Consider the following 20,712-nt stretch of genomic DNA (forward strand, 5'->3'; position numbering starts at 1 on the left):
TAATAATAGCACCTACCTCACAGGGTTATCTATGAGATGACATATGCGGAGCTCTTTGCAAATCTTAAAGCACCTTATAAATGCTAGCAATTATTGTCATTTATTAAGTGTAGAATACTGTGTGAAGCATAAGGAAAGATACAAAGTTGAAATAAGGCGTGGTCCCTGCTTTCAAGAAGCTCACAGTCTAACAGGAAGATAAGTCAACACTGCATTAAGACATAATACTATGTAGGTACTTAGAGAATTACAAGGTTCTGTGTGAAGTCTGAGCAGAATAGTCATCGCTGACAAGGAATCAGGGGAGGCTTCCTGGAGGAGGTGGTCTGTAGGTTTATCTTTAAAAGATGGGTAGGAATTCAGTAGGGGAGGAGAAGGAAAGACATTTCAGGAATAAAGAAGAGCCTAAGCAGAGACATAGAGGCAAGAACATGCTGGATGTATTTGAGGGATAGAGAGAGGTTCAGCATGGTGAGAATGTCAATCGGATAGAGTAAAGGAACATGGGATAAACCTGGAAAAGTACTTTATTACCAAATTGTAGATGGCCTTGAATGCCAGGCAAAGGAGTTTAGACTTTATTTTGTGGACAATAGGGAGCCACTGGAGGTTTTTGAGTAGAGGTATGACATGACCTTAAAGATTTGTCTAGCAGTGACACAAAGGAAAAATACAGTGGTGATTTAGGATTGATGGTGTCCTATCTGATTGGAAAATGTATTCACATGGGTAATTTTGAAGACAGAGTAAAAAAAAGAATATTAACTTTATGAATCTGACTATGCCTTGATCCCATTCCCAAGCAAGTCATGTGTTCTTAACTGTTGAATATAGGACTACTTGAAGAGTCCTTATTTTTAGAATCCAGACATGGTATCATAAAACACTGGACAAGTTTTACTCTGTAGCTCTATTGCTTTGCTCTGTAACCCTCCAGGGTTACCTCAGTTTCCTAATCTGCAAAATGGAGAGAACGTGCTGTGGACCCCCTGGGTTGTTATAAGGCTCAAATAAAAAAAAAGGCAATTTTTAAAGAGTTTTTAAATGAGGAAATGCATGTGACAGTATTCTAAAATGCCGTAGAATGTGAATGATTTTACTGTTTCATAGCACATACATGGAGTGGGCTTCATTTAATCAGTCTTCATATTAGGCTTCAATTGTATTTAGGATCTCAGTTGTTTTAGATGGAAACCAATTTAAAGTTTTAAGACAAAAAGGCCACTAATTACCTTGGAACAATCAAATAAATTGATTCTTTTCTTTTAATTGGAAGGTCAGCTCTCTCTCTGACTGAAAGCTTATGGTCTTTGCTTCAGTTGAAAATGAATTTTTAACAGCCAGATTTATAGTCTTGAAATTTAGAAGCCACGGATAGAAATGCAGAGACCCTTAAGCATAGCCTACCACTTTGTTGGAAACTCGGGCCAAGGGAAGGAGAGTGGGGTGGGGGGGGACAGTAGTAGAAGGAAATAGAATACGCCATTTGCCTGTTATTTTCAATCAGGTTGTGTGACACACACACACACACACACACACACACCCTCCCCCACCGCCATCTTGGTCACTGGCAGTTGAATTGGATCACAGATGTAAAACAAGGGTAAATTTCTTATTTCCAGCAATTTTTCTCTCCTCACCAGCTAGCTCCTTGGCTGTCACTGGCATTATACTATTACCTAAAATCATTAAAGATATGTTGCTCTCCCTAGAATATTCTTCTTATGCAAAATAAATACCACCAAGTAGAAAAAGCCTTAGGAAATTCTGATTGGCTGTTCTGTTTAAAAAAGAAAAAGAAAAGACAATAAAAGGTCTTTTAGCTATTCCTAAATAAATGTACAAAAAGACCTTATAGATCCATTCTTAGTATTATTTCCACATTCTGACTAATAGCCAGTATTGCTTATAGAGCTTTTTTTGTTATTGTTGAGAGAAGGGAAAAAAAATAGCTTGTTTAAAGAGCCTGGATCTCAATGTTAAAAATCCCCCCTCCCTAGCCCCTATTGCAAACCATCCATTGAGTAGGGCCCCACTCCATTTCTTTCTCTCCTCCACTCCCCCCTCCAAGTTATTTCAAGATTCGTTTGGGGAGATAATGTTCTAGAGAGAGTGTCAGTACATTTCAGGCACTGTAAATGGTGAAACCTGTTTCACTAACCATCGGACATTTTATAGAAATGTGTCTTGTCACCGTTGGACTGTTGACAGATCCATTAGTGTACCTTTTTCAATTTTCACTTCCCCTCCCTTGCTTTTACAGATTTTTGCAGACTTGATATTTTACAGTTTTTAGTAGCAGAGCTGTTTTGTAATTGAAACTCTGGCATTGTTCTGTGGGTACAGAATTTGGATCTTCTGCAGTGTTTTTCTACTCTCTTTCCCGGGCCAATTTAAGGCTTTGCTCTGCCTGACCTTATTCACTGCAGCTGAAAATATTTTCTTGCCTTTCTTTTTCCCTTTTGTATGGCAACACATCCATGTGGAGCCCAGGAAATGTCTAATCCAAATATCCCCTCTTCAGATTTCGTCATAGAATTAAAGCAGTTTCAAACTATTGTTCAGAACAATTCTTCAGTGTTATTCAAGAAACGATACAATTCTGAACTATGGTGCAGTTTCAAATGATTAAACCATCGTGAACAACAATATTTTAAGAGATATAATCCTGAACAATGATAGCATTCCAAACAATGTTACGACTTCCAAACAGTGATACCATTCTGATCAATGGAGTGAACATGAACCATGAGACGGTTCTGAACAGTGATACAAATCCAGACAATGATATCATTTGACGATGCACCAAGCTGGAAATCTGCCTCCTGCCACTCTGCATAGCAATGATGACCTCTTCAATATAATCAAGAGCCCAGTTTGCCCTTCCTGGGCTCCAGCCTTGGGTTTGAATTGCAAATGTGAAATGTGGGGCTGACCTATGGAGAGGTCATCATGGTGTGTGGAAGGTCCGTCTTTAATAGGAGAGTGGAGATTGAATGGAGGCCCAATTTCTGTGCGTATTTCAAAGCAACTGAAATGGAAGTTTTCAGAGGATCCCTGTGACTGATAGCAAATAATTGTTAACAGACACTGTGGTGTGGCTTTATTTCACACCTCCTGTACTTCAACCCCAAACTAATAATAAGGATGGGTGACTTATTTCTCTCCATCAGCGTAGCAAGATGGTCGAGTCCTTCTGTTACTTGGCCTCCTTTGAAGGCTAACTGCACAGAATTAAGAAAAAATGCCTGAAATACCTTCCTCGACTTTCGGGAGGGAGAATTCAGCACTTCTGAATTGTCACCTAGCCTTATGTAGCACTGAGTACCTGGGCTTGCAGATTAAAACCAAATATATTCCCTGTGTGCAGAGCTCCTGTGAGGTATCTGGTGTCACTGCCCTTCTGGTGCCCCATTTTTTAATGTATTGCTGGTCCCCACAAATGTTGCCCCTCCCCCCACAGATGGCTATTAAAATAGGTTCACATTAGACATCATTTCTAGCCTGGAGTGTAATTCTTGAGATAGAATTTTTGTTCAGTCTGGTAAAATTGACATAATTCAGTTTAATGAGCACGGATCACAGCCCTTTTGAAAGTTTCAACATAATAGCCCTCTTTCTAAAGTGCAAGCCAGGCATATCAATTGAGATTTGGATCCTGGATCCAGAGCTGAGGGTTCAAGGCCCCATTCTGCCCCTGCCTGGTCATGTGACTAAAAAGAGTATTGATAGGATCCTGGATTTAGAGCTCGGAGGACATCTCTGGACTCATGTTGTCCAGCCCTCTCGTTTTGTAGGTGAGCAGATTATATGTCTTGCCCAAGAACACTCAGGTAGTAAGGTGGGAAACCAGTATTCACATCCAGGGCCTCTGACTCCATGACCCTACACACTGTGTTGAGGAAGAGTTGAGCTCTGATCAAAGGCTTTCCAAGTTTCATTGTATTTCTCAGGTTTCTTACCAATACAAATTTTCCAAGGGAAAGAGTACCAAATTTGGAATCACAGGACCTGAATTCACATTTCAGCTCTACTGACAATTGAGTACTTGTATGAGGTTGGCCAGTCACTTCCCTTCCCTGGGTCTCAGTTTCCTCCTCTGTAAAATGTAGGGGTTAGGCTAGATAATCTCAGCTTCTATTCCTTATAATCATCATCTCATAATCCAGTGGTACTTTTATAGTTACAAAGTCTTTTCCTTTACAAAAGCTCTGTGAGGTAGGTATGGACAAAACATCCTCCCCTTTTGATGGATGAAGAAATTTCAGATCCAGAGAAGGTGTGACATTCCCAAGGTCACACAGCTAGTCAATATCAAAGCCAAAATGCAAATGCCCATCTCCTAACCCCAAGTCCAGAGCTTTTTACATTATGACATGATCACTCTAAACACCTTCATCCTGGAGGCCCATGATCCAGACAGCCCCTGTCCTCATGGAGTTTACATTCTATTACAGATAGACAGTATGTTCACAGATAAGTAAATGTGGTTTGCATATAAAATAAATCAAAGATGATTGGGGGACACTAGGATCCACCATTACCTGCTCTTGTGACTAAAAAGAAGCATGAAATTAGGAGTCAGAAGAACTGGGTTCAAGTCCCTGTTCCACCCCTTACTAGCTATGAGACCTCATACAAATCACGTTCTCTCTTGGTGCCTCAGTCATACCATATTTAAAATGGCACCAGCCAGCAGAGCCCTCCCTTCACAGCCAATCAAAGTGCTGTAAAAATTAATGTGAGACCATAATTCATGTAACATGGCTATGCTAATACTTTTCGACTGGAAAGCATTAGAAGATTGTGAATTTCCCTGGTACCTTTGGCATCATGGAAGCAAAGTCACTGTTGCCATTAGCAAAAATTTTTGTTTCCAGTCCTTGATTTTGTCTCTGCATGCTGGAAGTGAGTGGGGGTCAGATACTGATCTTTGGTTCTATGGGAGAGTTTACTCTGTGTGTGTGTGTGTGTGTGTGTGTGTGTGTGTGTGTGTGTGTATGTGTGTGTGTAAGCTGTAGGTATGTACTGTATGGAACAACCATGTTCACACCTTGTCACACAGCTGTCAGTTCCTCTTCTCTAAATGCATTAAAAATCTTGCTCTGGTTCAATCAAGGAAATTCCAACATTACTCTCAATTGGAGATATCAATATTCATTTCCTAATTTGCATTTCTTCTCTTTAAGCACCTTGGATGTAGATGTGTTAGGCTAGCAAAAGAAAGGGCCTCTCTGAATGCAGGCGAGAGAGAGAAAAGAGTGAAGCCACCCATGAGAAATCTGGGTCAGAGATGCTGAGGGGGTTCCCTGACTGTTCTAGATTATGAAACTTTCTCTTGCATTATAGATAGCAAAACTGGAGCCCAAAATATTTTCTCTATGACCCCTTACTCTGGCACTTAGGTGTGGGTAATGCAAAGCCTCCAGTATGAGAATTCTTCCCAAGTGCCTACTACAAACCAACCACTGTAGTGGGTATTGAGGATACAACACAAAACTGAAATAGCCCCTGTCCTCATAGTTGACGGTCTACTACAGATATACAGTATGTTCACAAATAGTCGATGCATATAATATATATATATTATATATAATATATAAGTATGCATAAAAAATAAAGACAATTGGGGTATACCAGCAACTGGAGGAATCAAGGAAGACCTTTTGAAGTTGGCACTTTAACTGAGTTTTGAATGGAGTTATGGGTTCTAAGAGATAGCGGTAAGAAGAGAGAATTACAGGTATGGGGAACAGCTCATGCCAAGGCAGATGCTGGAGATGGAATGCTAATATAGGGAATAGGGAGGAGGCAAGTACTTGGCCAGAACATAGAGTAAATGATGAGTAATGGAAAATCAACCTGGAAAGAAAGACTTGAGCAAGATAGCAGAGGGCTCAAATGATGAACAGAGGAATTTGTGCATAACCGTCCCAAGAAAAAGAAGCCACTTGAGTGTCTTGAGCAAGGAAGTGATGTGGTCAGATCTGTCCTTTAGGAATATTTATTTGGCAACCGTGTGGAGACTAGATTATGAAGGGGAAAGAATAGAGGTGGGGAGACCAATTAGCAGGCAAGAATCCAGGCAAGAAGGGCTGTCTTTCCTCTTACTGTTGGGGACACTACCATTGTCCCAGTGTCCCCTGCCCACACACTCCTCCCCACTTGTTCATTCTGTAGCCAGATCTTGTCATTTCTGTCTTCCTAGCACTGCTCATATACGTCCCCTTCTCTCCATTTAAGCAGCTACCTCGTACATGCCCTCATTCCCTCTCACCTGGATTATTGAAATAACCTCCTAACTGGTCTTCCTGTCTCTAGTCTCTACCCATGCTCCACTCGGCTGCCAAAGTGATTTTTCTAAGGTGTAGGGCTGATAATATCAACCCCTACTCTGTCAGCAAGCTCCAGGGACCTCCAGTTACTCCTAGGATCAAATACAAAAGCCATTGTTTGACACTGAAAGCCTTTCACAGCTTCCCCCTTCCGCGCCTCTCCAGCCTTCCTAGCTTTAGTGTCCCTCCATGCACTTTCCAATCCAGATACACTGTCTTACTTACTGTTTCTCACATGCAACATTCTCTACCCAGCTGCATGCCTGGAATGGTCTCCCTCCACACTTATCCCTTTTAACTTCCCTCTATTCCTTCAGGACTCAAGTCAAATCACACCATCTGCTTCTGGGAGGCCTCTCTTGATTCTCCCTCTCTACCCTACCCCGATCCCCTGCCAGTGTCTGAAATTGCCCCCCATCTACTGCCTGTGTGTGTATATGTATCTGGTGTTTACATGGTTGTTTACATGATATCTCTGCCATTAGGATGTGAACTCCTTGAGGGCAGAAATAACCTTTCTTCATACCCTTTTGTGCTAAGCCCAGTGCTTGTCACCTAGTCATCACTTCATGATTGACTGATGACCGAACTAAGATTTGGAGATCTATGAGTGGGAAGAAAGTGACAGATAAAAGAGATGTTAAGGAAGTAGACTTGGTCATTAATTCTCTGTGTGGAGTGAATAAGAGTGAAGGGCCAAGGAGGAGTCTGAGGTTACCTACCTGACTAGGACAAGGTGCTGCCCTCAGTGGAAATAGTATTGGAGACGAGAATGGTTTTAGAGAAGAAGCCAGTAAGTTCTGGTTTTGACACATTGAGTTGGAGGTGCCTGCTGAACATCCTGGGGTTGATGTCTAGTAGGCAGGTGGAGATGTAAGCCTAGAATTCAAAAGAGGATATAGATTTGGGAATCAGCTGCCTAGAGGTTGTAGTTGAGGAGAGTGTTGCATCAGAGCTGTATCATGTACTTATCACCTCTGCTAGATTGCCAGCTCCACTGGGGGCAGCCATGATGTCATTACCTTTGTGGAAGGTAGTACAGAGAACATATGACAGAACTTTGAAATTATAAATAACCTTAGAACAAAATATAGAGATTGTTTGGTTTGGGCTTTGTATCCCCAGAAATCATGCTTGTTCTTGGTACATATAGGCATTTAATAAATATTTTTAATTAAACTTAATTAGACCCGGAAGGAACTTTAGAGCATCCACTGTTGGAACATAAAGTGTAAGCTGGAAAAAAACCAACAAACCAACAAACCTTAGAGTGGTACATTCAAACATAGAATGTTAGAGTTGGTTAAGACATCGAAACATAGGGGCAGCTAGGTGGCGCAGTGGATAAAGCACTGGCCCTGGATCCAGGAGAACCTGAGTTCAAATCCAGCCTCAGACACCTGCCACTTACAAGCTGTGTGACCCTGGGCAAGTTACTTAACCCTCATTGCCCTGCAAAAAAAAAAAAAAAAAAAAAAGATAGCGAAACATAGAATATCAGTGCTATGAGATCTCATATTGAAAGACCCAGCTTTGGAGTCAGAAAGATCTCTATTCAGGGCCTGATATCCCCTGACAACTCTCCAAAACTGTAAGTTACAGGAAAAATCACAAGTACAGAGCAGAAAAAAAATTCTTAGGACATAGAAAGCTATGATCCTATGGACCTCAGGGCTACCAAGGACCTTATATTTAGGTTAGTTCTGGGATATTAAGACTGAAAGGCCATTCCTTCTATCATCAACATTCCATGTTCTCAAGTCCCAGAGGCAGCTGGCGGCATAGAGAGCTGGGCCCAGAATCAGGAAGACCTGAGTTCAAATTTGGCATCAGACACTTAATAGCTATGTGGCTCTAGGCAAGTCACTTAACCTCTATTTGTCTCCATTTCCTCAACTGTAAAATAAGGCTAATCATAGCACCTTCCTCCCAGGGTGATATACGTTTAAGTGCCTAGCACAGTGCCTGGCACTTGCAGGTGCTATAGAAATACTGCTTCCCTTCCCTTTTCCTTCACCCCCTTCTGGTTTTAGTATTCTACACTTTTATGATTCATTTTTTTATGGCCACCATCTTCTTATATATTTCTCTTTTCAAGAATATATTGTCCTGGGGGCAGCTAGATGGCGCAGTGGGTAAAGCACCAGCCCTGGATTCAGGAGTACCTGAGTTCAAATCCAGCTTCAGACACTTGACACTTACTAGCTGTGTGACCCTGGGCAAGTCACTCATTGCCCAGCAAAAAAACAAAAACAAAGAGAATATATTGTTCCATACATAGTACCCTGAACTGTTCATTTTTTTTATTCAAAAAATTATCCTGGTCCACTCACAAAAATTATTTTTTCTAGACCATTTTAACTAATTACATTGCTTCTTTGGCTTACCCTCCCCTTTACCACCACACATAGACAGTCATACACACACATTTTCACTCCTCTCTTCCTTCTTGTGAAGCATTGCATGCCACCATCTGGATCTGAAAAAAGGTTTCTTCTTGTTCTCTGGAGCAGACAGAGCCCATCCACCTCTTTGTTTTATTTGACCTAAGTACATTAGGTCAGCCTATGTCCAAAAACCCCATTTCTAATTGGCTATCAGCTTACATGTCTCATTATTGTACCTTACTAAGACTGAAACTTGAGGGGCCATGTCAGGGGTCACTTGATCAAAACAGGGTCTTTTAGTAACCAACCTTCAGTCACCCTCGCAAAGCAATATGTCATTCTCTTACTATCGTTACCAAATGCTGCCGAGGTGCATAAAGTTTAGGTTTTCAATTCGCTGGCCTTTATTCGCAAGGAAAAGTTGCAGTTCAGTTCAATAAATGTTTATTGAGCACTTGCTATGAGAAAGGCTCAATGCTCAGCTCCTAGCTAGGGAGAAAATAAATACATGTACATTAATAACTGTCATATAAAATGGATAGAAATAGTTAGGGAAAGCCTTCAAACATCAAATATTAGAACATAAAGTATAGGATAGTTGAATTAATGAGATCTTAGAATACAGATTATCAGAATTTAAGGGGACACTAGAGGTCAATCTAGTCCAGCTTCCTCACTTTATAGATGGAGAATACTCCTTAGTGGCAGACCTAAAACTCCAAGTTTCCTGATTCCCAGTACAGAGCTTTCAACTTACCATGTAGCTTCCCATGTTCCTTCCTGCCTTTTATGTGTTTAGTCCAGTGTATACCAAAGGTAGCATCCCTGACCTTTTTCTGCCTCACAGGATATTGCTGAGAATGGTTGTAGCCCAGCCACAGAAGATCCCATGCCAAAGGCTGCTCCTTCACCATTGGCTGAAACAAAGGATTCCAAACTCCGAGAAGACAGGAGGCCCATCACCGTGCACTTTGGGCAGGTAGGTAGAGAGCCCTTCTTGTACAATTCTTCTAAAATGGATTATTCAGAAACATTAGCTGGCCTGTCTACAGTTCAGCTTGATTTTCAGAATTTTTTTGTTACAGTTTTCTCTAGCAAAAGCTGTTCTCAGCTCACCATATTCAAAAGCATTTTTGCGTTCCAAAATCTTGCTAAGGAAATTCCCAGAATTTGGGAGCAAAGCATCATGGTCATAGCAGTCAACTCTTTTGACTCTTCTATGAACTCATTAAATTCAACAGCTCCTGCTCTCCCTACCTGAGAGAGAATCAGCTCATTAGAACCTTTTAGCATGGCAGGCTCCCTCTCCTTATCCCCAAGTAAAAGACAGCAAACCTTGGCTTTAAGAAAATCAATTTGGTTGTTCTTTATTAATATACTCGAAGAAAATCTATATCAGAAGTCATTCTCTACAGGGTAAACACCCGTGTTATGATGCAGGCAATCCAGAAGTATTTTTCATCTATTATAAGTGTTGGGGAAACTGTCTATTTGTTGAATGTCTTTCCAAAGTTAAACATGGTACCAAGATATAAAAAATTAACTTCTCTTTGTCAGTTTCTCACTGTGATCATGCTTTTGTGCAAAGAAGGAATCTTGTCTGTTCTTTGTTAGCTCCTTTGATTGAATTAGGTGTTTTGTCTCTGAAATTCTTTTCAGAGCAAATGTAAAGTGATTCCTTTGGTAAGGTGGAGTGTTGATAAACCAAAGTCTGCTAAGGTTACCATTGAAAAAGAGAATGGGGAATAGAGTAAGACACAAACCCAACAGCATCTGGTCACAACCAACACCATGTCATCATAATGTTACTAATACATTACTAATACTTATATATTGGTGCCTTGTCCCTCTCTCAAACTGAGCTCCATTGAAATAGGAACTAACCTGTATATATACCTCCCCCTACCACCCTGCTGCCACCACCCATTGCCTAGCACAGTAGGCACATAATAAATTTGTTGAACAAATAACCAGCCACATCAAAACAAAGTCTCACCATGATACCCCGGTCTATTGCCTCAGAGAGGCTAGAGATGGTCATCAAAGAGACCTTAGATTGAATTCCAGCAGTTTTAGTATTCACCCCTATCCCCTCCCACCTAACACAACACTAGCTGCTTCCCTCAGCTATGTAGCTTCTTAGATGTGCCTAAAAATGATTCTTATTGGAATAAACTGCCACCCTCATGTACATGTACACTTTCTTCCTTTTTTTAAGTTTTTTTTTTTCATTCGGAGCTTGACAAACATCAACAAAATGAACATTTCCATGTATAAAAAAGAACAGAAAAAGAGAATTATATGTAAAATGATGAATGTCTATTAGATGCAGCTTAGAGGCTTTTTATAATATATATTAAATTTACTACAGAAGTACTAAAACTCCTGTCTTTGTCCCCTTCTGAACTTCCTTCTGAATTTAAAAAAAATGTCCATTGATGCTCTTGCTTTTTCTTGACATCACTATCACTGCCTCCAGCTCCCATTCCCACACCCCCACCCAACACACACTATAATTTTCCACTGCAAATGACAAATAAGTGTAATCAACAAATGCATATACTGTCCATGTCAGAAAATGTGACTTATTCTATGCCTCTATTCTATCACCTCTGTATCAAGGGGTCATCATCATACCTCTGGAGTCATGATTGGTTGTTGCACTCATCAGAATTATTAAGTCTTTTTAAGTTGTTTTATAAATTATTCTGCTGGTTCTACTCACTTCACTCTATATCAGTTTGAACAAGTTCTCTCAAGTATTTCTGCATCTGTCCCTTTCATCATTTCTTATGGTACGATAACATTCTATTATATCCTCATATCATCGTTTGTTCAAGCGTTACCCAATTGATGGGGACCCCCTTTTTGTTTATAGATCTTTGCTACAACAGAAAGTGATACTATAAATATTCTTGTACTTATTGGTCTTTGCTTTCTTTCACCTGTTCAGGCTATATGACTATTAGTTCAAGCTGTATGATTATGTTGATGAGTCAAAGGAGTGACTTTTTAGGTATAGTTCCAAATTGTTTGTTGGAATGAAATGACCGGACCAATTCACTTCTCCACCAACAGTGTATTAGTGTGACTTTCTTCTTACAGTCCCTCCCTGAACTATCCTTTTTTTTTTTCTTTTTTAATCTTTGCCAGCCTGATTGGGGCTATGTGGAGCTTAGAATTGTTTCAATTTGCATTTCTATTATTATTAATGATTTGGAGCATTTTTTTGATATGTCCATTGCCTTTCTTCTTTTGAACTCCCTATTCATATCCTCTGACCATTTATCTGTTACAGAATGGCTCTTGTTCTCATATATCTATATCTATTCTCCACATATCCTTAATAACAGATCTTTATCCAGCAAATTTGCTGCAAAAATTTTTTCCCAGTTAACTATTTTCATTCTAATTCTAATTGCATTGATTTTGTGCAAAAACTTTTCAGTTTTACATAATCAAAATTTCTCATTTTATCTCTACCATTCATCTCCATACACATACTTTTTTTTTTTTTTTTGGCGGGGCAATGGGGGTTAAGTGACTTGCCCAGGGTCACACAGCTAGTAAGTGTCAAGTGTCTGAGGTCAGATTTGAACTCAGGTACTCCTGAATCCAGGGCCGGTGCTTTATCCACTGCACCACTTAGCCGCCCTTCATACACATACTTTCACTGAAGGACCTGCTTTGAGGGAACTAGTTATCAAAGCTAAATGGAATAAACAAGCATATATGCAAGGTTTTGTTGGGGGTTTCCTCCCTCAATGCACTATTCTTATGGGAAAAACAAAATCCTAAATAATCTTAAATATTTTACCTTAAAATTAAAATAATCTTCAAAACCAAATTTGCTAAATCATACTCATAAATTGACCTTAGAAATTGACCTTAGAAATCATCTAGGCCAACACCACTTTACAGATAAGAAAACTGAGGCTCAAATAAATTAAATGACTTGCCCCAAATCATACAGACTGTGGTGGAGTTAGAATTTTATTTCAGGTTGTCTGATTCCAAATCCAGTGTTCTCTCTATTTTAGTTCCACACAGAAATAAATCATTTTGAAGGCAGTTTCACTAAATTATTTCATTTAGTGAAGTGGCCTTTAAGGTATTATCATTTCAGTTTTATTTCATCCTTTAAATATTTAAGAATCTTACAATAAAAAAATCTTTTATTTGCCATAGGTTATTAGTACAAATGGCAAGTTTGCAGATAGATTTTTCTCATCTATTTAATGCTTTGTTTGAAATAGTCATGTGCCTTATCTTTGGGTTTTTTTGTTTGTTCTTTTTCCTTTTAGACTTTAAACAGGGATACATTTACCAAAAAAATAAAAAGGAAAAAAAAAGATTTGGTTAAAGATCACCTTAAAATGACATCGTTTCCACTTCCCCATACTCTTCTACCTCTGAAAGATCCTTATCCTCCCCCACCCACACACCCAATCCCTCTGGACATCAGCTCAAAGTTGGAACAAACCTGAGTGACTGTCACTACCATTGCTAACAATGAAAGCTTTGGCCACATAATGTATCCAGGATGGCAGCCCCAGGCAGGGAAGGGGGTGGTGTGGGGGAGGGGGGCTCTTTCCTCAGTAGCCTTTGTCCCTCTTTCTGCACACACACACACACACACACACACACACACACACACACACACACACACACACACACTCCTCCTGGGCAGACACATTTTTGAAAATATGACAGGGGTTGAAAAATGTCCTCATGTTAAATGTAAAGAAATGTTTTTCCTTTTTCAGTGAGAATGAGGGACTATTTTAATATCTTTTCCCAAGAAATGCAGAATAAGTGTATATGTTTCTATATGCACATAAATGTAGATTGCATGTGCCTGGGATCTATGTGTGTGGATGGATAGATGATTGATAGATAGATAGATATAGATAGAAAGAATGAATGAATAGATAGGAGGAGGAGGGGGAGTCGAATAAACAATTAAAAAGCCACCCCAAACTGTTGAAATAAGAGCTGTTTGTGCCTTCACAGGTCTGTAAACTAGGAAGGATAAAAGTGTCTTTTTTCCCGTCTGTGACTGGCTTCACGTGTCTGCCAGCATTATGCAAGTGTACTGGGGGAAGGCAGAAATTTTTAAAATGCATGCATGTGGATGAGGGTCAAGCCCTGAGTATCAGTAATGCAGTGGGCTCCCCTGTACAGCTGCAGCGCCCGAGCCTACCCACAGCAACGAGATGCCTTAATTGAGACATGCTGTCAAAGTGACAAACACATTTGCATACAGTCTATTTATTTTCACCAGGGAAGGTCTACAGTCTGCCGTCGGTTGAACATTCTTAATCAGTTTGCTGTAAGTGAGCCGGCAGCTAGCTGTCCTGTGCTGGGAGCTTTTCTTCATTACATGACAGATTAGCTAAAGGGGGGATGGTCTAGGGAAGGCATTAAACCCCTTCATTTTAACTCTTTGTGGCTTACCCTACTGCATGTTAGCTTCTGGCCCCCTCCAGTTTGCTCACAGTTATGACAGTCTTCATTATTCAGCCATTTCTTAAATACACAGTATCACGGTAAATTATTCTGAAGCACCCATGTAGTACAGGCAGGGCCACGGAGCTCAGAAACATCAAGGTTTTAGAGTCTGTGATTCTAAAAATGCTTGTGTTTCCCTGAGAGTTTTAATTATATTCCTGTGTGCTCGGTAAAAAAAAAAAAAAAAGGATGTGATTTCATTCATTCAGGAAACATTTATGAAGCTCTTGTTATGTGCAGTGAGTGCCCTATGCTCAGAGAAGAGAAGGATTCAAAGATAAATAAAACATTGCCCCATCATCAAGGAGTTTATATTCTAGTGAAGGAGATAAGACTTGGACACAGATAAAGAAAGATTATAATATGAGATGGGCTTATAAGAGGAGTACAGAGTGTTACAGGAGCAGATGAGGGAGAGATCGCTTTAAGCTGGAGGAATCCAGGTGGGCTTCAGAGAGGTGAGCATTGGAGCTGGGGGCTTGAAGGTTGAGTGCAAGTAGTGGTAAGGGTGGGGAATTTGGGCCAAAGGGAATAAATTTGCATAAGCAAAGGCAGTAGAGGTGGGGAAATGCAGGACATGCTAGAGGGACTAGATGATCAGACTCCAAATCTCCTTTTCAGCTCTCTTCTTTCATGGACTACCATCTGGTAGTCTTGTTCAGACATCCTAAGGTTCTTTCCAGCTCTAATGGTTTGTGCTCTTATGTTCTTTTAGCTCTAATGATAGTCGAGGAAACTGAAATACAAAGAGGAGGAAATTACTTGCCCAAGGTCATACATAGAGTTAGTAGCAGTCATTTGCTTTGTTCGAATCCATCCCCATCCATCCTGAGCAAATAAGATTGTTGGTGGAAACTCTGAAAATGGGTTTCAGATTCTGGTCTAGAAGAGTACAATCAAGGATAAGGGCCTCAGTTCAAAATTGTATTTGTTATTACCAGTCTTGCTCTTAGGAGGCAGAAAACGGGGAAATAAAGAATCATTTGGAGGACCATGGGAAACAGCCCCAGGGTTCTTCTGCTTTACATTCTCCCTTAACCAATTGATCTGTGGACAAATGAATCTCTTGCTTTCCACCCTGATGGATTCCAAAGGACTTGTGTTGAAAGGTACCTCTTTTCCCCCCAAACTAAATGAACGTTCTTTAAGCCATTTAGCATAAAGTTCCAGAATTGAAATAATGCACCAACAGAGTGAGTTGGAGCCAAAGCCAAAGGTTCCAGTGGTTCCCAGAGACTTTGGACAACAGTTGGTTTGAATACTTCCCAGATGCAAACTCTGTGTTGGATGAGGAGTTTCTTCATTTTTGTATAGACTTAACACTCTGGTATTATATGCAAAACAGAACAAAACAAAACAAAAAACACGTCATCTGAGCTCATATTAAGTGAGTGTTTCAGCCAGCAACCCAAAAAAAGTCCCTTTTTAACCTTTTCCCATTTGAAACTAAGGAAGCCGCATAGTTGAGAGACTACTGAACTAAGAATAAAGAAATCTGGGTCCTAGTCCTCCACCCTGCTGCAGCTCCCTGTGTGGCCTTGACCAAATCATAACCCTTCTCTGGAATTCCCTTTCCTCATGTGTGAGAATGAAAAGATTCTGAGGTCCCGTCCACCTCTAGCATTCCAAGATTCTTTATTCTAAAGTTCTTTTCAGTTGATGTTCTAAGATCTTTTCCAGCTCTGGCATCCTGTGTTCTAATAGTGTTTATTCTAAAATCTCAGCTCTGACATTTAGTGATTCTGCAAAGTCTTCTAAAATTACTGAATCTTAATGATCTGAGTGGAGGGATCTTAATGATCTGAGTGGATCTTGGAAGGAGGAGAAAGCATAGATGTGGAGCCAAAAAATCAGGGTTCATATCTGCTCCAGCATTTCCTAGCTGTGTAGCCTTAAGCAAAATTATTTAGACTCCCTTTCTTCATCTGTAAAATGGGGGCAATAATACTCATAGCTTCTCAGAGTTATTGTGAAGAAAGCACTTTATAAAAAGAAAACTTTGAAATTATTAGTTCATTTCATCAAGTGCTGAGTACCTATTTGTTTTCTCAACAGGTTTGTATTTCTTGTCTTTTCTTTTCTTTTCTTTTTTTGGTGGGGCAGTGAGGGTTAACTGACTTGCCCAGGGTCACACAGCTAGCAAGTGTCAAGTGTCTGAGTCTGGATTTGAACTCAGGTCTTCCTGAAGCCAGGGCTGGTGCTTTATCCAGTGCACCACCTAGCTGCTGCCCCATTTGTATCTCTTTTTTCTCAATCGAAGAAAAAAATTGCAAATTAGCCTTCTAATGAAAGAATTTCTACTTCTCTGTAGACATAAATCAGGAATTTTGTCCACTATTAGAAACAGCTTTGTTATAAAAATTACACTCAAGTTTCATTTTCTCTTAGGCATATTTTTATTATTAGATGAGGAATTGATTTTCAAACAAAAGATCAATAGTAAGGAAACAATGTGGTATATTTGGAAAGAGTTCTGGATTTGAAGTTAAAAGACATAGGTTCAAACCCAACTTTGATATTTACTGCCCTTGCAACCTTGCACAAATCTCTGGGCTTCCATTTCTTCATCTGTAAAATTAGACTAGACTAGACATCAAACTAGACAGATCTTGTTGACTTCTAAGATATCTTCCAGCTCTACTTTGGGAACTCTTTTCTCACTTGTCTGTGTTGTTGTCATTGCCTCCTGGGAGTCAGTGTGGTACAGCAGAAAGGATTGACCTTCACTAATTCTGTGACTATGGGTAAGTCACTTCATCTGAGTCTCAGTTTCTTCATATGTAAACTAGGGACAATAATACTTAAAATCGCTGCCTCGTAAGACTTTAAAGAGATAAAACCAGAAGTTATTATTACTCTTCATGAAGGTTGGGTTGATGAGCCATGGTTGGCCTTTCCATTGTCTGATCACACTGTCCATTAAACATTTTTCTGATAGAAGTCACAGTTAACAATCAAAGGAGCTTGCCTCTACTTATATCCTTGGATTTAGGGGGAAAAAGAAACTGCCAATAGAAGAGAAGAAATGAGATTCAGGAACTTCACAAGTGCTGAGTTGAAAATTCAAGAGGTTTTGATTAAGGATTCAGTGTTTGCTGAATGTGTTTTGTTATCTTCATAGATATCTTTGGTCTGTTTTCATTGAAGGGAAGAAACCTAAATATCCTAGCCAACAACAGTCAAAATCAGAAATATCTTCCTGATTCTGTATTTGGTAGATCTTGTTTGAAACGTTCTTAGCCAAAGGAAACTCAAGATCCAACTAGCAATTGCTTTGCAATCCAAACCACCTGTTCTCCATTGACCATAGATTGAACATAGTAGAGGAAGAGTGTATTAAAGCTGACCAGAGGCTCTTGGCATGTAGAATGCTAGAGCTGAACAAGATATTAGAACATAAATTGTTGTGACCTAGAGCATGATGTTGAGTCTGACAAAGACCTTTGAGTGACCCATCGGTGTGGCAAGCATGCTAGACTGGGAGTCAGTGAACCCAAGTTTGAATTCTGGCTGACCTCCTTTTGTGACCCTAGGCAAGTTGCTTGACTTCTCTGGGGCTCAGCTTCAGTCTCACTAACATGTACGTGATCCTATTTTGTACTACTTACTTTATAAGGTTATTCTAAGGAACAGATGACACAGTCTATGGTACTGCACTGTATAAACCTTAAATAGAATTAAAGAAGAGATATTATAACATAGACTATTCCTGCTGAAAGAAACCTTAAAACCACAATTGTTAGAACCTCTATGTTGGAGCTAAAAGAGGCTCTAGAGGCCCTGTTGTCCAACGTCCTCGTTTTACAGATGAAGAAACTAGAGCTCAGGGGGAGGATTGACTCACCTGTGGTCACACAATGAGTTAGTAGTGGCCAAGGTAAGGACTTGAACCCGTGCCTGCTTAGCTCTGATAAGAACACAAGTGCTTATCCCACTGCACCGTACTACCGTCTCTTTGTCTGAGACAAAGCCATAAGCACCACGGCCCCCCTCCTGGCTCATAGCACTCTATGAAAATGAGTTTCTTTCTGCCCAGTCCTTGAAGTATTCTGTGAGTGAAGGTGTTAATTAAACATTTCATCTACTTTGCAGTAATTTCAAACAAGATTGATATTTATCTTGTGACAGACACTTCTAGAGAATTCAGATTTAGGGAGCCCTATAACTAAGTGTTGGGAGTTCATGGATATAAGGGTGTTTTATATCCATAAAGTAGAACATAAATAGAAGGAATTAGGATAATGAGCCAGCACAGTTTCTGATGTTCTTAAACAACTCTTAGACTCAACCTAGATTACTAGGAAAAGTGCCGGACTTAGGATCAAAAGATCTCAGTTGCTTCCCCCAACCTACCTGTATTGCCTCTATTTCTGTTATCCCCATTTTATGAAGGAGAAAACTGAGGCTTGTAATCTTTATAATGGCATAATGGGGAGGAAGAGACATCTTAGAACAGATTGTTAGATCTGGAAATGTTTCATACCACACATTCCTTACACAGATAGTAAGAGAGTGTCATTGCCAACACATTGACCCAAGTCTGCCAAGCCAAGCCCAGTGCTAACCTCCCAGATAAGGTGGCTGCTTCCTCCCTCCCTCTCCTTCAGGGAGAGGCACATCATCATGGGAGGAGTCCTGGACTTCAAGTTCACAGATTTGGTTTGAATTCCAACTCTGCCACTTTTGAGCTGCATGACTCAGGACAAGTAACTTCTCTCTGATACTCAATTGCCTTTTCTGTCACATAGGGAGAATGGTTGCACTACTAAGCTGACAGGGTTGTTGAGAGGAGGGTGTATTGTATCATAAGATTTAAAGTGCTATTGAATTGTGAGTTTTTATTACCCCATCCACTCTAGGGATGGGAAAACTGAGACTTGAAAAGACAATAGAATGCTAGGATTTAAAACTGGCAGAGGGGCCTTAGAGAGAATCTTGTCCAACCATGTCATTTTACAGATAAGAAAGCTAAGATCTGAAGAGGAGAAGCAGCTCACCCAGGGTCACACAGAAGGAAGAGTCAGAATCCAGGCTTCTGATTCCAAATCCAGGGCTCTTTGCCCCAGAGCCCCCAGAAGTGGTGTTCCTAAGGTCACACAGCTAATAAGAGACAGAGCCAGAACTCCAGCCTAGATCTCTTGCAAGCTTAGGATTCTTTCCTCATGGCCACACTGCCTCCCTAGCTAAGCATCTCTCTTTCCCTTCTCATAGGGGCTGGCAGACTGGAATCTTTCCTTTCCTCTCTCCTGTGGCCTCCATCTGTTTTCCTCACAAGTCTAAAATGTGGCCAGCCTAGGGAAAGGCAGGCTTTGGAGTTGCAGTGGCTCTCAGAAATGATTTTGGAAGGTTGGTGTGCAGGAGTTCATAGGACCCATAAGGAACAACAAGCTTAGTGATGACCCTGTATTTAGATTTGTTCTTTTTATTCGTTATTGTCAAAAGGTCAACTGTGTGAAAACAGTGGCTAGAGTACCTTGAAGGCTGCACCCATGCACTTTGAACTTCACCTGCCTGCAAAGTGAATTCAGAGCAGGGAGAGTATTGTAATATCCTGCACCAAAGGAGAGCCAACAGAGTTTGTCACAGGAGAAATGGGAAAGACATTAAAATCTTGAAAGCAAATTACAAGCAATAAAATCCTCCCTTAAAACCCCAGAATCTTAGAAGGGGCCTTTGGAGTCATCCAATCCAACTCCTACCTAAACACAGATCTCCTTTATAAAATCCTCAACAAGTGGACCTACTTGAAGACCTCCAGTGCTGGGGAACTCACTACCTTAAAAGGCAACCCCATTATAGTTTTGGACACCTCTAATTTTTAGGAAGTTTATAGAATATACACTTGAGAAGGGATCTTAGGAGTTATCTTATCTGACTCCTACTTGAAGTGTGAATTCCCTCTAAAGCATACCTGATTTGAACACCTCCAATTAGTAGGGAGCTCCTGAGGAAGTCTTTTATACTTTTGGAAGGCATCAATTGTTAAAAACAAAACAAAACAAAACAAAAACCTGTTTCTTATATTGAGCCTAAATCTGAGTCTCTGAAATTATGCCCTCCCCCGCCCCTCCCCCCCCACCCACGGCTCCTACCTCCACCATCTGGAGTCAAGCTGAACTGAGTCTAATTGCTCTCCTAGTAATAATAGCTGACATTCAACTAGCACTTGAAAGTTTGCAAAATACTTTATCATTAACACTGGGCTCCCTCCTGATGAGCCAGCTTCCCTTTCCAGCATTGGTTGTACTTTCACTCCTACCCCACCAACTCGGTGGTCTTCCTTGTTCCCCACTGCCACTTCCCAGGTGACTCTCTACTGCCATCAGTCAGGAGCCTCTTCTCCTTTAGGGTTCACTCAATCCATATCGACCATCCAAGAAAAATTCTGGTTGCTCTTCTCTACTGACCTCTAGAATACAACTCTTTCCTCAATAAGTTCAGTGCCTGGCTCACAGACTTTCTTTCCTCCCCAACTCCTG

At 40.4% G+C, this 20,712-nt stretch overlaps 1 protein-coding gene across 7 annotated transcripts in view; it reads left to right on the forward strand.

Annotated features, from left to right (window-relative positions):
- The window catches only part of DENND1A (DENN domain containing 1A), a 673,977-nt gene that overhangs the window by 577,144 nt on the left and 76,121 nt on the right, over positions 1–20,712 (forward strand). For all 7 annotated transcript variants that reach the window (XM_043984170.1, XM_043984174.1, XM_043984173.1 and 4 more), the window contains one exon: positions 9,570–9,701. In XM_043984170.1, coding sequence (XP_043840105.1) covers positions 9,570–9,701 — 132 coding nt within the window. The remainder of the gene's footprint in view (positions 1–9,569; positions 9,702–20,712) is intronic.

This window comes from Dromiciops gliroides, chromosome 2 (assembly GCF_019393635.1).
Source record: "Dromiciops gliroides isolate mDroGli1 chromosome 2, mDroGli1.pri, whole genome shotgun sequence".
Taxonomy (NCBI): domain Eukaryota; kingdom Metazoa; phylum Chordata; class Mammalia; order Microbiotheria; family Microbiotheriidae; genus Dromiciops; species Dromiciops gliroides.